Source organism: Venturia canescens, chromosome 4 (assembly GCF_019457755.1).
Source record: "Venturia canescens isolate UGA chromosome 4, ASM1945775v1, whole genome shotgun sequence".
Classification (NCBI taxonomy): Eukaryota; Metazoa; Arthropoda; class Insecta; order Hymenoptera; family Ichneumonidae; genus Venturia; species Venturia canescens.
The window spans coordinates 4466264-4482322 of record NC_057424.1 but is presented as its reverse complement, the minus strand read 5'-3'; the positions used below and the strand labels follow the sequence as shown (position 1 = coordinate 4482322).

The 16059-nt window shown below is 40.1% G+C and overlaps 1 protein-coding gene across 6 annotated transcripts in view; it reads right to left on the bottom strand.

The window, feature by feature from the left end:
• Nucleotides 1-3388: 3388 nt before the first annotated feature.
• LOC122409458 (protein rhomboid-like) overlaps nucleotides 3389-16059 on the bottom strand; it is a 50826-nt gene continuing 38155 nt past the window's right edge. For 4 of the 6 annotated variants that reach the window (XM_043417042.1, XM_043417040.1, XM_043417044.1 and 1 more), the window contains exons 2-5: nucleotides 13220-13504; nucleotides 8572-8739; nucleotides 7472-7627; nucleotides 3389-5631 (exon numbers count right to left, since the gene is read on the bottom strand). In XM_043417042.1, the coding sequence (XP_043272977.1) occupies nucleotides 5311-5631; nucleotides 7472-7627; nucleotides 8572-8739; nucleotides 13220-13489 (915 nt within the window). In that variant the 5' untranslated portion in view covers nucleotides 13490-13504 and the 3' untranslated portion in view covers nucleotides 3389-5310. Of the gene's footprint in view, nucleotides 5632-7471; nucleotides 7628-8571; nucleotides 8740-13219; nucleotides 13505-13748; nucleotides 13918-16059 lie in introns of those variants that run through there. The other 2 variants (XM_043417045.1, XM_043417043.1) reach the window with 2 other exon arrangements.

The window sequence follows — 16059 nt, the reverse complement described above, 5'->3', positions numbered from 1 at the left end:
AATTAGAAGCTTTTTTCCGCAAAAACACACAAAACAGTGTGAACATATTGATTTCCCATAGCGCCAATTTTTTCGTGGTTTGTAGACAACGAAAACAAATACTTCTCAAATTTCTAGCTTTCTAAAAAGTGTCCTTCTCAATGAAAAAAAATACATTTTTTTTCATTTTGTTGAAAATTGCGCCAAAATTAACGTGGACCGTTAAGAAAGTTGTTTTATTGGAAAGTATGTGCAAAAACCGAAACTTTATCTTTTGACAGTTTTTTTGTGTAACCATTAGTTTTCAATACAAAGAGAATTGAAAAAAAAAATGGAAAATCAAAAACTGTGAGTAAAATTGAGCAGTTAAAAATTTGAAATTATTTGTAGCTATTTCTGACACTTCAAACGATACACCAAAAATGTATGAAGTCATTTTGAGATTGTGAAAAATTGGGGTGGCCCACTTGATATGGAATACCCCATGTAACCTCAAAACGCACCAGAATATCTAGGTTAGTTCCTATTTTTTTAGTCATGCAGCGTTACGCACATGCTCCTAATGTTTCGACCTTCCCAATGACATCTCAAGCCACACCTCCCAACTGAACCTCTTGCTTTTATCAGTCCTCTTCTCAGGTGGTAAAAAATAGATGTTTTACTGTCTATTGAAAAAAAATACTGTTCCGTAATATAAGATAAGAGAAATGTGAACAACAAAAATTAATTAAGATTATTAATCAAGAAGATTGGAATTCATTGCATGCTAGTAACGTTGAATGAAGAGTAAAAAATGTTTGAAAGGTTTGAATAGAAAAAATCCTCGGTATAGCAAAGTACTGACACAGGTGTATAGGTGGATTTAACAAGTTTACCCGCTGCGAACGTAATGCAGTGTGGAAAAATTAACAGCTGTTGAGTTTGCACGGTAGGCAGTTGGGAGTATTGGGGACTTGCTACAAAGGCGAGTAGTACGGGCAGTTGACACACTAAAAAACAGTCATTTTTTCAGGCATTTCCATGATTTTTTCATGCAAACTCTATGAGGTTTGAAGACTTGTATGAAGCGACATTTTTCTTCTTGAACCTTTTACTTTTGAGAAAAAAATATTTTTTCACTCCAAACCAAAATCCGATTGAATTAGCACCCTTGTCTTAAATTACACTATGTTCACGAAATTAGAGTAAATTCATTATGTGCAATTTAAAAAATAAATAATGCTATAAACGTGAAAAAAATATGGGAAACTGGAACATTTCAAAAATTCACGCCTCACTAACCAGCTAAAACGCATTCTAAAAATTTCCAGTGTTGTTTGGGTATAGAATGAGGTACATTCCCTGAACATTTCAAGCCATTCCATTCAGGTAGAAAAAATTCCCAGCTGTTTGAAAACAGCGATTTTTGAGAAATCAAGTAGATTTGAGAAGCTATGTATTGAAAGGTAATGTATAAATATTCGTGTATGCAGTTATTAAGAGACGCGGTAGCGGCTCGACGCCAAAATTATCTCAAATTTTTCAATAGTTTAAAATGTTTTTTTTGATAATGCAAATAGATTAGAAAATGATTTCATATTTTTCCATACTTTACAATTTTTTCCATATTTTTTTTTTTGACAATTCCTATAGGAACATTAATTCATTCACTGTACTTGGCTACGTTAGAAAATGATATCATATTTTTTAATAGTTTAAAATTTTGGAATGGACAAACAATACAAATATAGAAAATCATTTCAAACTATGGTCACGATCTTTTAATACTTGGCGTTCCTTTTTTACTTTTTGAAATTATTTTATACTGATCTCACTTCTTTTTGAGAGACATGACAATTATGCAGGAACAGTGAATTATTCATTCACTGTACTTGACTACGTTAGAAAATGATATTATTTTTTGTTCTTATTTTACATTTCATTTAAAAGTAAGGTCGCGACCTTTTAATACTTTTTAAACTATTTGTAAAACTATTTTTATCTCAAAAGTAGAAGGTTCAAAAAGAAAAATGCCGGTTCATACAAATTTTTGAACCTTATAGAGTTCGCATGAAAAAATTATGGAAATGGTTAAAATAATGACTTTTCATGAATTTCAAAAAATTCTACAGTGATCAAAATTTTATGAATGAACTTCAAAGTTGGAGGATCGTCTTGTTTTATAACCTTCTTTTTAGGAAAAAATCGGCAGTCAAATCGTTGACCCAAGCGCGCAGGCTGCAGTCGAAAAGTAATGGATTTGCTCACATATATATGTTGATTCTGAAACCTACCAAGGCACTGTTTGAATGTGATTGGGTAAACTCTGGTATTTATTCATTTCTAGACGAACCTAATAAAAGGCGATTGTACATTTTTTCGACTTCACTCTCTTTGGCTTAATATTGGATGGAGGTTTTTTTTTATTCCCTTAACTCGTTCTCCGAATGCCCGAAAAAGCTATGAAACGTTCATCAATTTCGCCAATATCGAGTTTTCCTTTATGTAGTTTTTGCTTTAATATGAGATTGCTGTAGAAACGAGACTAGAGACGAGACGAGGTGGAGAGCGGGTGGGGGGGGGGGGGGGGGGGGGGAGAGAAAGAGAAAGAGAAAGAGAGAGAGAGAGAGGGCAGGAGAATGGAAAAAACGGTTTATCGAAATATTCGGCACAAACGAGCGGAGAATTGGTTATTCCACAGGACTCTTGTGTTTCTCCATTTATTTTTCCAAATTTGAGCTCGTTAAATTTCTACTCGCGTATCAACGTAGCAGATAAATAACATACGGTTCAATCATATATATTTTTGTTTGGGAAGGATTTTTCCGGATTTTCGTGTTTCTATAGGCGAAAACTTTAGTTCTGGATTCGGAACTTTCTTTTTTCATTCGGCTGATGAGAGTGTATGAAATGAGGTCCTGTGAGAGGATGTCTAAACATTTTTCTGTCGAGAAAAAAGTGGTGAAAAAAGGTTTTGTTTACACATGAAATTTCACGATTACATTAACTTCAACAGAACGTTCACTTCTCCAATTTATTTGACTGATTAAATTTAAAAAAAAAAGCATTGATTTTCACATACCTGTTCAATTTGTTCTGTAGCATGCCATAGCTGAATATCCAATGAATTTCGTTCGGACTGAAACGGGAGGTAAATTTGTGGAGAATAGGAAAGTTGAAGAGAAAGAGTGAAGTGGAAATGAGAAAAAGTGAATGGATATCGATTATCGAAGTAAATTAGAGATATATCGGTTTAAGTGGAGGCGATATAGAGAGTGAATGGATGCAGTTATATCGAGGAAATTAGCCTCTCGTGACACTCGTCATGCAGTATCGGGACGATTCTCATTTCTTATTTTCTCAAAAATTTGATGGTGTAGCTGGGGATTTTTCGAGGAAAAGACAAAATCAAAATCGAAATACGGTTTACTTGTTTGTTTTTGTTGTCTTAATTGGACGTTTTGTATTTCTTCCACTCTTGTCGCTCGTCGCTCCTTTTTTCTCTCTCTCTCTTCTATTTCCAAATATTTGTTTTATTATTGCACGTAATTGATTGTTTCGATACACACACGCACCACTTAATTCCTTAGTATAACTTAATATCATTATTAATACTATTTTTTAGATTACGAATATTTTATTTTATCAAGTTTATTTATTTAGGTATCATTGTTATCAATCATATCGTTGATTACTATGAAATATCCTTATTGGCAGTACAGGATGTAAATGAATTCAGTTATGATTCGGATATACATAGCGTTCGATTAATTATTATCAATTATTTACAAATTTCAACACTCCACATACTTGTGTCGATCGATGATGATAAGACTAAAATAATCACAGCCAGTTTACTTTACGTAATATCGATAAACAATTTTTCTTCGCTCTCATCATTTCGCACAATTCTTTCATTCTTCACGACACTTTGAATTTTTCCTTTCGATTTCAACTTTCCCGTACGTGAAATGTGATGACTTTTTACAGTCGAGACTTTTCTGTCCCGGTGCGTCTCGTCGTATTTTCAATCTATTTTCTGGTTTCCACTCGGGGCCGGAAATAGAGACGAAATTCGAATAAGAATCGATTCTCTTTATCATCGTGGATATTAATATTCCGGTATCAAATCTTTTCCGATTTTAACTCATTTACAGTTCTTATCATCGAATAATAATGTCTATTATTAAACGGGCAGTGAAATAAGAGAGTTCCGATGTCGTTTTTTCTCATTCTGAACAAATTCGAATGAATTTCAATGTCGTTAATTCTTTTGAAACGATTCATCGTGTGGAATTTGTCTAATACTGTAATTTAACGAGATCTCGAATATCTATTTTGCCTTATCCAACTAACGTGTATGTCTGCAACGCGCGCTCAAAAATGCAATGAACACGATTTAGAGACTATTCGAATATCGATCCGAAAAGAAACGAAACAAAAATCGTTCGAATACTATTGAGATTCTCGAAAATCGAACTGTTCGTGCCTTTTTTTTCAACGATGTATTTCACCCTTCAATAATTACGTTGTGCGGTGAAGGACATTTAAAAAACAAAATTTACCCGATAGTGAAATCTCCAAAGTTTAATCCACCGCACTTCAAGACGCTACTCGGTTAGTTACACGATGAAAATCAGGAAGAACGAGAAGTTATCATCCTTTTTTTTCACCCTCAATCAATGATATACAAGGGAAGACAGCCAATGAATTCTCGTTTACGGAGGGCGTTTTTAACTGTCGAAGTGTATCTGATGATTGGCCTCTGTACATTAACTCAAGGTAAATTTAATGGCAGAGCGATGAATTTTCAATGGACAGTACAGCGATGATTTTCAAACATTTCAACTTGTGCTGATGATTTTTTTCTTTTCATTGATTGTTTTATACTGATAGCCATTCGCTGGTGCTGAGCGATCTATATAATATTTTCGCTCGATGTTTTATTCCACCAGAGTCAGGATTCGAGATTATTATGATATTGATAATAGTGATGATTCTAATGATGCTGATGAGATCAACTTGTCAATGTTATCAGCCGACGAATGTTATAAACGCGTTGGACTAGCTACTTTTTCTTTATCTACGACATTCTTATTCTAATAATATACAAGTTTTTCAACCGTTTATTTTAAATAATGAAACGATAAATTAATGAAAATGGTTGCCCCGTTTTGTGGCTTTTGAAAAAGTGATTGAGGTTCTTAAAGATTCAAGTCAGCGGCTTATTGACTCTTTGATTTGTGTCTCCGTCGGTCCGTCGATTCATTCGAAAATTCGTTGAACGCTCTCTCGAATTTTCACTATGAGAAATGATTTCTTGCACAGTCTGACAAGTAGCTCGTACTTCTGTCATGAAGGATCGTGCAATTGGGGAAGCGCGATGAGATAAATGTTGCCGAGTATCGCCCCGATAATGAGCAACATCAGACTAACCGCCGAGATGAATCTGACGAAAACAACGAACCGACGACCTCGAGCATCCTTTTTGCTTTGCTTCGGAAAGACTGCAAGACCAAGAAGAGGACCCGCTAGGGCACCTGCTACGTGAGCCGGCCAACCAACCCTTCCGATGCCGAGCAACGCTGGAACGGGAAATGCTGCCACGTCGGCTCCTGCTAATAAAAGCACAGCGCACAAACGCCAACGGGCGTAGCGGAGCTCTCCGTGGCACTGAAAATAACATACGGATTATCTTCCCAAAAATTCCTCTTTCTCATCACTAATTTTATTTGAAATACCGATGTACACTGAGAAAATAAACTTGACGACTCTTCAAAACTTTTGTTGAATCAACAAATCATGGCGAACGAAGAGGAATTTGTTGGCTTAAAAAAATCTTGGTTGATACAAATACCTGACTTGCTGGCTCAAATAAATATTTCTTGCTACGACAGAAATATCATTGAATCAACAAGAATTTTGTTGAATCAACGAATTCCGTTTCATTTGCCACCGTTTGTTGATTTAATGAATATTCACAGTGTAAGAAAAGGGTAGTTGGATAATTTTTATTCACCCTCCGCTAATTCGTTGGGTATTAAACATCGTCACGATGAATTGAATGATCGTTATGAGTTGATGGAGTTGAGAATTTGTGTTGAAAACAACAGTGAAATGGTAATTTACACCGATTTCTTATTTCGAAAGTTGCCTGAAAGTTTGATTAAACAGCGCTGCAATTACAAGTTAATGATTATTCCTTCATGCTGAGTGCACTCGAAGATATGTAGCCAAAGCGAGAATGGCAGTTGATGAGACATTCGGAAAAGAGAAAAAGTGGCATAAAACCATACATCGTGAAACAAGTAGTAAAAGCAACGAATGGTCAGACGACCGAGCCTGGGAGTCACCGGAATTCTCATGAAGAAGTTAAATTAATGGTGGCAAGCGATTAAGCTTCTCCACCGAGTCCCCGCTGTCTATGGCTAAGATGCAGCTCCTAAGTGAGACTTGGGAGGAGGGGACATTACGATCTTCAGTCATAGCAGGAGGCAGGAAATTCCCGGAGCAGGAAGAACGTCTTTTGTGTTATAGCTCCTTGTGAAAATGGCCAAAGTTGCTACCCACAAGGTGTGGCCCTCTCTTTCTCTCTCTCCCGTCCGTTCAACCTCTTTCCTTCTCATCTACGTTCCTCCCTCTTTTTGCTAACGGAGGGCAAACCTTCGCCTCCTTTTGCTTTACCACGAAACGACGCTTCTTCGCCAATGTGTATCCACCAAAAGCTTTGAGGATACCGGCTGCATCTTTCCGCGACGGTTTGTATGGGTTGTGCCATGCCAAATTCAACGTCTCCATTTTTACGTAAAATCAATGATAACTGATTAGAACAATAATAATGATCTTTCATGTTATTTAGAAGAAAAAGTGCACAGATTTATACTATTGAAACGTTTAAATTGAAATTCATTGATAGATTTGCTCTATCCACATTGTTAATGATGAGCTTCAACTTAATTGTTCTGCATGGTTTCGAATTGAGTGAAAAAATTCATTGGTTTGCTAGATGGGGGAAAAATTGACGACAAAAGATGGTCTGTTTGTTGTAGAATAACTTATACAAGAACATTTCAAGTGGTAACACGAATGCTATCGAGCTTGACGGGTTGTATTGAACGAGAGAGATGGTAATCCACGATGGGAAGCCACAAAAGATAACTTTCAGAAAATCTACGAAGCGGAGGAAAATGGGAGATTGTGCTAAAGAGAAAAAGGGAATGAGGGAGGAAGAGGGACGGGAGGGGGATGAATAAGTACAGGAATTGTAATTGGAATTGGCCCGTAGCTCAGTTCACTTTATGTTTGTGCTCCTTTCCTTCAAACTCTTCCACGGCGGATACAAAACAACGTGAGTCGTCTATTTTTGTTTCATTATGTGTAACGTCAGCGAATTTACGTTAGCGACAACATATTGTTTGCTTTAAGAAAACGAATCTTTCTTGAAGCCACCATTTATCTATCAGCGCACAACTGTTCTTGTGGTACACGAGCGAAAAATTAAAAAGTTAATTACCAGATACAAGTGGGCCAGGTGGCTGGTTAACAGAGCATAGACACCTGCCGATGCACCAACGAGATGCAGACTTGGATGAAGTAGCGATGCTCCCAACGCCCCGCAAACACCCCCACCGAGATAAACCGTAGCCACTGCCAGTCGCCCTTGTTCGACCTGAAATCAGAAAAAAGTCATGTAATAATAATGAAACTGATGAAGATGTTTTCGTTGAATTATTTTTAATTTCAATTGAATTCTGTTCAATTCAATGAATCACAGTTTAATAAATACACGTAAAGGAATTTATTCAATCAATCGTATTGGACGAGAGTGAGAAATCGTTGATAATCCGAATTTCAATGAAATTTATAACCGATGTTGTGAAGCACGAAATTCGGTTGATTGGCGAAGGAATGTTTTTTTTCTTTTATCGAATTGAACATGTCTCTGGTCAAACGATTAACGAGCATCGGTGAGTTACGCGATTCTTTACGAGCATCCAGGTCTTTGTTTTTTTTCTTCTTGCTCCTGTTTCCTTTGTGAGGATCAAGAAAATTAGCCTTCTCAATCGATTACGCCAATTTCCAATTCCTCGTTTTTTCAACCGCCGATCCCTCTGCTCTTCCTTCCCTCCCCCCTTTTCCCCATGCGCCTTTAAAACGAACGCAGCGAGCATTACTAATACCGTGCAGTTTTACCCTCGACCAGTATGGACGTGGCTGTCTCTTTATATACCCTTTTCCACTTGCTCGTTCGGTTTTTTCTCTCAGAGCACCCTTCCACTTGGAGTATTCGGCTATCCTTAAACACGATATATCAACTCGACCGAAAAACTGACCAACGGAAGGCTCGAGAACGTTTGACTATAAATTACCTGTGAGCCGATTTTATTGAATTTTGCCGAGTATTCATACAGAATATTTCGCTTAATTTCACTAATTGGGATTATTCTTCAAAGGAGAATATGGTAGAATTGAATTCGAAGGGTAAAATTACCTCGCAAAACGTTTAATTTATTGATGCTTCGCCACAAATAAATGTTCAAACATCCGCAATTTTCTAATCGATACCGGTGCATCTATTGAAGCAAAATGATGATAGCTTCCCAGAACTCTTACCTCGAGTGGAGTCGCAAGTACGAGTTGAATAACGACGTTCGATATCAGATGAATTGCATCCGAGTGCAAAAGCATGTAGGACGCAAACCTCCAACCTTGGATTCTCCTTCGAGGATGATAATCCAGCCATTCTTTTATTGATGTGTCGCACAGCAAGTGGATGCTTATCTGCAATTTTTCGTTATGATTATACATGTTTTCGACGATTATCGCTGAGCAAATAAATCATTTATTCACAACGAATATCAACATTATTTCAGATGCAACGGAGCTTCTTCGACATCCGCCTTTATTTATCAGCTAAGAGCCATTCTCGAAGACCGCGTCTCTTTTATCTCGTACTACAACAAGTCGTAGATCCGAACTCAGATCATTTACTCCACGAGCATAAATAATGAAATCGTAATGCCTGATGTGCATCCTGAACTTACATCAATACACGTATGTGTGCGTTGAAAATGCTTCGGTCTTCGGATAATGAATACGAGGAAGCTGCATGAGTCGAAAAGGCGTACTGTGTTGTTTACCTCTTTATCGTTTCGTCCTTTCCTTCCATAATTCATATCTATTGTGTACGAATTTTTCCGAATGAAAGAGAAATCTGTATGCCGATCTTTCATTGGCAAGGCACGAGTGGAATATTATTGGAATGGCACGAATCTCGTGATTGCTATTAAACTTTAAACCGTATCGTAATTTTTAAATTGGAGCAAATTATGAAAATCTTGACGTACAGTGAGCGCGGGCAAAGCCATTGGGCGAATGTTTATGGTTTTTGTGAAATTATTGATGAGACGGAAACATGTGCCAGACGGAACCATTTGCGCGCTGATAACATTTGAGTGCTCGAAAGCATAGACCCGGCCAAAAGTTGATTTCAATGGGAGTGACGCACAAAAAATTTACATGAGACGAAAAGTTGTTAGACAGGAGAGTGCAAGGGGGTTGTAAAACGAAGAATTCGAGAGAAAACGTCGGGCACAAGGGAAAGTATCTTTGAACAATCGTCGCCGGAAAATTCATTTCAAGTGTAACTCGGCGTGGAACAACTCAACGCTCTCGTCGCTTTTCCCTCCTCGGGTCGTTTTCCTGATCCTGGAAGCGAGGAAGAGAGACCCAGAAGAGCGAGGAGAGAAGGAAATAGAGAACGAGAGACTCGCTAATTAATTTAATTCAAAGAATGAATCGGTTCGGTTCACCCGCCGCTCCTTCGCGAACAAAAGCGAGACTGCGACGGCAGTGCAGCTCGTGGCCGACGAATGTTCTATACGGAAGGATTTAATTGAGAGGGGAAAAAGCAAAGACGCGGGAATCACGGTGACGAAGCATAGAAGTGCGTTACAAAGGGATATTTTTGTTTACTCGCTATCTTCGTCTTCCACAAATTGAACTAATTGAGGAGTCAACTGAAAACGAGTAGTTGATAGAAATCCCTTTAAAAACATCAATCCCTTAATTGGCCAATGAAAAACAATTGGTATCGAGAACGAGCCAGCATCATCGAGATAGTCTTGAATTCAAATTCGATCAAAAGAACCCCTACGAAGATCCGAAGATCAAAAATGAATCAACTCAGATTCTGCGTTTGTGCATTCAAGATGCTGCTTCAACGCTTTAAACGACACGAAACATTCCAACAGATAAGTATTTTCCTGGGGCTTTGTTCTCCGAACGTCCGTCAGATGATAATTTCGATCTGCCGAGCCCGACGGCATCCGTGGCGCATTTATGCCGCGAATGAAAATCGCTGATAATACAGAAGAAGCAGACGAAGCGGGCGAAAAAAAAAATCAATGCGCGACTCACGCTCTCGTGCATACATAACAGCCCTTATACAACTTTGCCCGGCTCCCCTCCCCCTCGCTCTTTCTCTCTCTGTTGCTATACGTTATCCGTGCATAATACAGTATGCAAACTCGTTGAAACGCGAAGAGGTCGAGGACTCGAGCATCCCTAGTGATGCTGCTAGCAGACGAGAAGATATATGTGCAGGTGTACACACACTTTCGTGTGTATTATATGGATGTATGTATGACCAGGAATATGCAGGAGATCGTATGGAAAACGCAGGATCGTTTGGGGCAGACTCCTGTTCATTCTAACGCGAAGCCGCGAATCATTAGCGTATGGAACTCGATGAAAATTCATTATTCGTACAGTTCGCCCTCAGCCACGCGCAGATACTTTGGCTCGTGGCGATCAATGACGAGCCAGCAACTTTATGAATTGTCAAAGATCGTGGGTTCGTTTCCTCGCTCAATTTTCTCTTTTATCTCGTCAGCGTCTCTTTCGCCGTGCATTAAATTTAATAATTTTCTTTATCATTTATTCGTCCATTGAGTACACGGCGAGTCTAGTTTGAGCGAAGGCGTATGGGGCTCGAACAGCCCAGGATAACAGCTCCCCCATTATACATCGTCCAAAGCATGTCGTTAATGAGGATTGAAGAGAGTGTTGTGTGTGCGTAGACCACGGAAACGTGGAACCCTATACGAGCTTCGACTGCTATACAACGGCTATAAATAATATTAGCCACCCTGATGTAACCCCACCTATACATTCCACGCGATGATATTAACGTTCCTCAACACGAACGCCTGTTCCGCGTCATCGTATCTCTTTTATTTTAACAATATCTTCACTAAGGATACGACCACCCTTCGAGCCCTTCTGGATCGAGAGCTCCTCTCCATCGAGGATTTCCGCAATAAAATCGATTCTATTTCAATTTCAAATCACACTATATCGTTCGAATTTCAACGAGCGAACGGGGAGATTTCTCACGCAACGTATACCCTGTGTTTGCTGATTTTATTAAAATATTAGTGCATCAATGGAGAATTTAATTGAACAGAATGAAGTAGCATTCAGTCGGGGAATGTCTGGCGTTTATTAAAATGGTTGCGGCCCGCTTTCAGCAGTGAATAAGATTACAGCGGAAACTGGTTTTGATCACGGAGTTTTCGTATCCTTTTCCGATGCGTTTATCGACTCGACGAATTCGAAGTATTCCTTAGTCAACAAACTCCTGATTAATAGGTGAAATTTAGAATTTCACATTTTTCCAAGTTCCTTCTGACTTTTATGAGCTAAAGTTCTTGCGTCAAACTTCTTTTTCTACACACATGTCCGAACATATAATATAATATATTGGTTATAAAGGAGTACGAAAGGAAAGCTGGTGGCATTACTCGAGAGCATGGTGCCGACGATATAACATCTATTTCCTGTGCGGTCCGTGAAAAATAGTGGAACCGAGTAGACAGCGCCATCTCCTGTATTCGAGGGAGGGGATAGCGAGAAGAGCTTCGCCCTGAAGAACGAGAAGGAATAAAAAGAGGAAGAGAGGAGAAGAAAAAAGTTCGAGTTGTGCATTAGAGTGGAGCGTAGGTAGTGTAAGAAAATGGCAGTAGAGGTCGCTGTGTGGCAGATGGAAAACAGAAGCGCGGGAGAATATCTCACATTCGCATTCGCACAACGCCAGCGTCGCCTTTTGCTGGGGCCATTCCGCGCCCTTTTTTTTTCACTTTCTCCCCTATTCCTTTACAACTGCCATCATATCTCTTGTCGCGGTGTACACTCCTGTCCAAATTTTTCATTCCGCGGTACATAGACAAAAGTCTCAATGTTCCTCGTCTCTCATGAAGTTTTTTTTTGTGTTTCCGTGGTTTCCATTATGCCCATTCATTTTTACTTTCGATGTGGTCAGGCCGGTGCTTGCTTTTGTTAATTTTATCGCACGGTCGACTGCCCCGAAAGCTTCCCAGGATTCGCACTCTTTCGTACATTCACGTACGACGACCCCGTATACGAAGAATTTTTCGCGTTGCCACCTTTATTCACGAGTACCGAAAGAAAAGTCGTTACGGAGCCCAAAAAGCATCTGCTTAGAGAATAATCATTTCTCTTTGTGATTTAGATATTAAAAACGAGCTGAAAGTAGTGATCATATTCGTCGAAGAACGTTTAGGTTAGGTCCACTGTTGTAGAATTCGGTTTGACTCGCTGAACCAGAAATGAATTACCTCTGCTTCTGTGGCGGCTTATTCATTCCAGAATCGACAGCATCCAGTAATATTTGCATAAGTGGTGGATCCGCAATAACCTACAAGTTGTGAAGGACTGCGTTGAGGCTTAGGGATTATTGTGGCAGATTCTTGCCTCAAACCGTACCTCAAGTACTCAACCTCGAAGGATTGAAGCTCCTGTTCTCTTGAATCTACTCTAACCTACTTCTCCCGTACTTTCCGGCCTTCCGCTTGTCGACCCACAACATCTATTTCCGACTTTCTCTCTCTCTCTCTCTTTCTCTTGCTCTCTAGCTTGGTGGATTCATAGTTTCTCGGCTGCGAATCTCGCTGGGGTCTCTTTTGTAGTGGAAGCTACAACAGCGGAGCATGATCCGGGTGTGTAGGAAATCCGGTTGTTTTTCCCAGACGGCAAACAGGACGGGTAGATAATATAGCGCGTACTCCGGAATACGTCGTGGCAGCTACTTAATGACCCAGGTACGTCCGAGTTGAAGAAGGAAAGAATCCAGTCTGATTTATGAACCGAATAATCCTGCTGGAGGATCGGGCTGATACGGTCTTTTTTCTCGGTTCCGACGGTAATAAAGCAACGGGAATATCAAGAAATCATGACTTACCTCAATGATACTGATACATATCATAAGAAACGGCGGCCGAATTCGAAACTTTGGTTTCCTCGGTGGCAGTGGATGTCTCGGAGTCGGTCTTGGAGTCAAGGTCAGTTCGTCGTCTCTCAGTTTTCTCAACACCGGTTTAGTCTCGCAGTCGGGTGAATCTGGGTTCTCAGGATAACTATGATCATCGAGCCGGGGCTCGGTCGTCGTAGAAGTTGTCGAAATCGTCGACAACGTCGGTGACGTCACCAGTAACGCTGCTTCGACGTCCATTTTTTCGGAAATCTTCTGAAAGGAAAAATAAGGAAAGTTAGAGGTGAATGGACGGCTCTTTATTTGGTAGCGTTCAGACCAGTTTCGGGATTGCATCCAAAAATTCAGACCAGATTAGTCAGGCTCGTTGATTTGTATGGGGCTTCGAAAAATAGGAGACAATGAAGTAATACAATGGAGGACTTGAACTCAGTAGTTTAGGAGTTTGCTATGCCTCGAACTAGCACCGAACCAAAAAGCTTTCGGTCCACGGACACACCTCTTCTGATGCTCGCTCGTTCTCTTCGTCCGCTTTTGTTGGGTATGCCTACAATTCCTTCTATTCTGTGCGCGATCCCAAAGCAAAATCTGCACAACAAGGAGCCACCTCAGCCTGATTGTTAGGTTTTTAATTCTGGTCTAGGCATGGACGATTTGTGGTGGTGCGGCTCAATTTGGACGTGCATTGAGCTGTGGATGGCTAACAGTGAGTGCTCTCCCGGAGTCCCCGACCCGAATGGCCATTTTCCAGCCAAGTTTATGTAGCTCCTCAATCATCTGAATTGTTGTTTGGCGAATCTAACCGGCCCTTGAATGAAAATGGCGCGGTTGTTCTGGTCGATTAACAATCCGTAGCATATCGAGTTCTAATGATAATTAGGGATTCGGATGAAATGTTGATCCCAGACCCGAGGTCAATATTAACGGATACCAAATGTCATTCATTAATTCGAGAAAAAATGTGGGGAATCATGAACGCCGGAGCATCTTCATTAATCAACAACGAGCCAGAGTGAAACGTGACCAGGTCAACAACCGTCCTCGCGGCCCGCGCCCTGTTTTGCCTCTTCTCTCGCGTAATTAACATAATGTTGGTCCTCAGGGCACACAAATCAAGCCTATGCACATGCACGAATCCATATACGTGCGTACATACATAGGTGAATGCACATCGGGGCTGGGGAGAGGAATTGGACAGCATGACACACGCGTGGTGTCTAGCGGGGTCGCGGATTCTGGTGTCCCACAGCAATGTAATTGCAGGGCTAAAGGGTCAGCCCTCAGATTCTCGGGTTCACCGAACCTCTGCAATCTCTCCTGTCGAAGGGGCTTTTCACTTCCGTCACGTTATTGCACTAATGCCAACCGCGAGAGGACGTGTGCGCTTAATCTCCGTAGGAGCCCATTATAGTTGATCAGTTTTTCTCTTTACCCCCACTCGCGTCCGCGAGAGCTTCCAATTGTTTATTTCATTTCTCCGCGTTCATGCCTCCCAATGCAACTCTTCGAACCGGCATTTCATTTTTATTCTTTCCGTGTTTCAACCCCATTCCATTGGAGCTTGACTAGGAGGCCACGGATGAAAATGCCTTTGCAATTTTTCTCAAGTCCAGTCGCCTGAAAACTCTAGGAACTGCAGTGTCAAGTAGACATGCTCCGTGTTCATTCAAACAGCAAGAAAGCAGTTTTTTTTCCTTCCCTCATCATTCTCCTCTCACACTTTCTGATAATTCTGATAAAGGAAAGGAGGGAAAACTGACATTGAAAATAGCTGATGCTCAAGTCTGCGGGGAGTGCTGGGCTGTAAACAAAAGCCAAGCTTGAGAATGATAAGTAGAAAGGGCGGAGAGAGGTCGGTTGTGCAAACGACCTAAGAAAATATTGAATCTTGGATTTTCAATTCGTGTTCTTGGTCTAGATTGCCCGACATGGGGCAAAATGGCATACCCGAGATAAAGTGAACCACTAAATCCTGATTAATTCGACGAATAAGCGAAAAACTCAATGCTCATGCTGATCAAAGAAACAACATTTGCAAACATTCTTCGATGCGATGGTGTAAAGAAAAAGAGTCAACGGATAAAAAAATTTGAGGCATTTTTATACTATCACCATATATTTATAATTTATTTCTCGGATGAGCGTATGAACAGTTGCTTGACGCGATCGGGACATCAATTGACAACTACTTTTGATAACTTGTTTAAAAAGACGCTCGTATGAAAATAGGTAAAGCTGTTCCATTTTACCTCAATTCTCTCTATGTTTATAGGCAATGAGGTTTTACCGATGCACTTTTGCACCTCGAATTTTATTCCATGGAAGACGAGGAGTGTGTATTCGTGTAGGTTGCCCAGACAGAATGAGAAGCGATCCGATCTCGTTGAGTTGCGGAAATTCGACGGAAATCCAGAACCGATAGACCAGAAGGCTTTCGTAAAAAGGCTGATGGCTGCGTTGCGCTCAAGTGGTTTTTTGCCAAGTCGAAAAATACGACGTTAGCTACCAATGAGAAGGATAAAAGAAGAGAACGAGAGAGAATACAGATTAACGTAAAAAATACGATGGGAAGGGGAGTGTGGGTACGCAGGTGGCTCAAAGATTCCGTTGAATTGGCTCATGGCTATATCGATTGCATGTAAATTGGAATTACGAAAGTACCGTGAGGTCTACCTATATACCAGTGGTAGGTTACTGTAGGTCATGTGCTTCCAAAGCTTTCAATAAAAAATTTTATATTTTTTTTACAGCCCGATGCATCAATTAATTTATACCCTTTTCTTGACCAAACTCCCGACCTTCTTAAACTC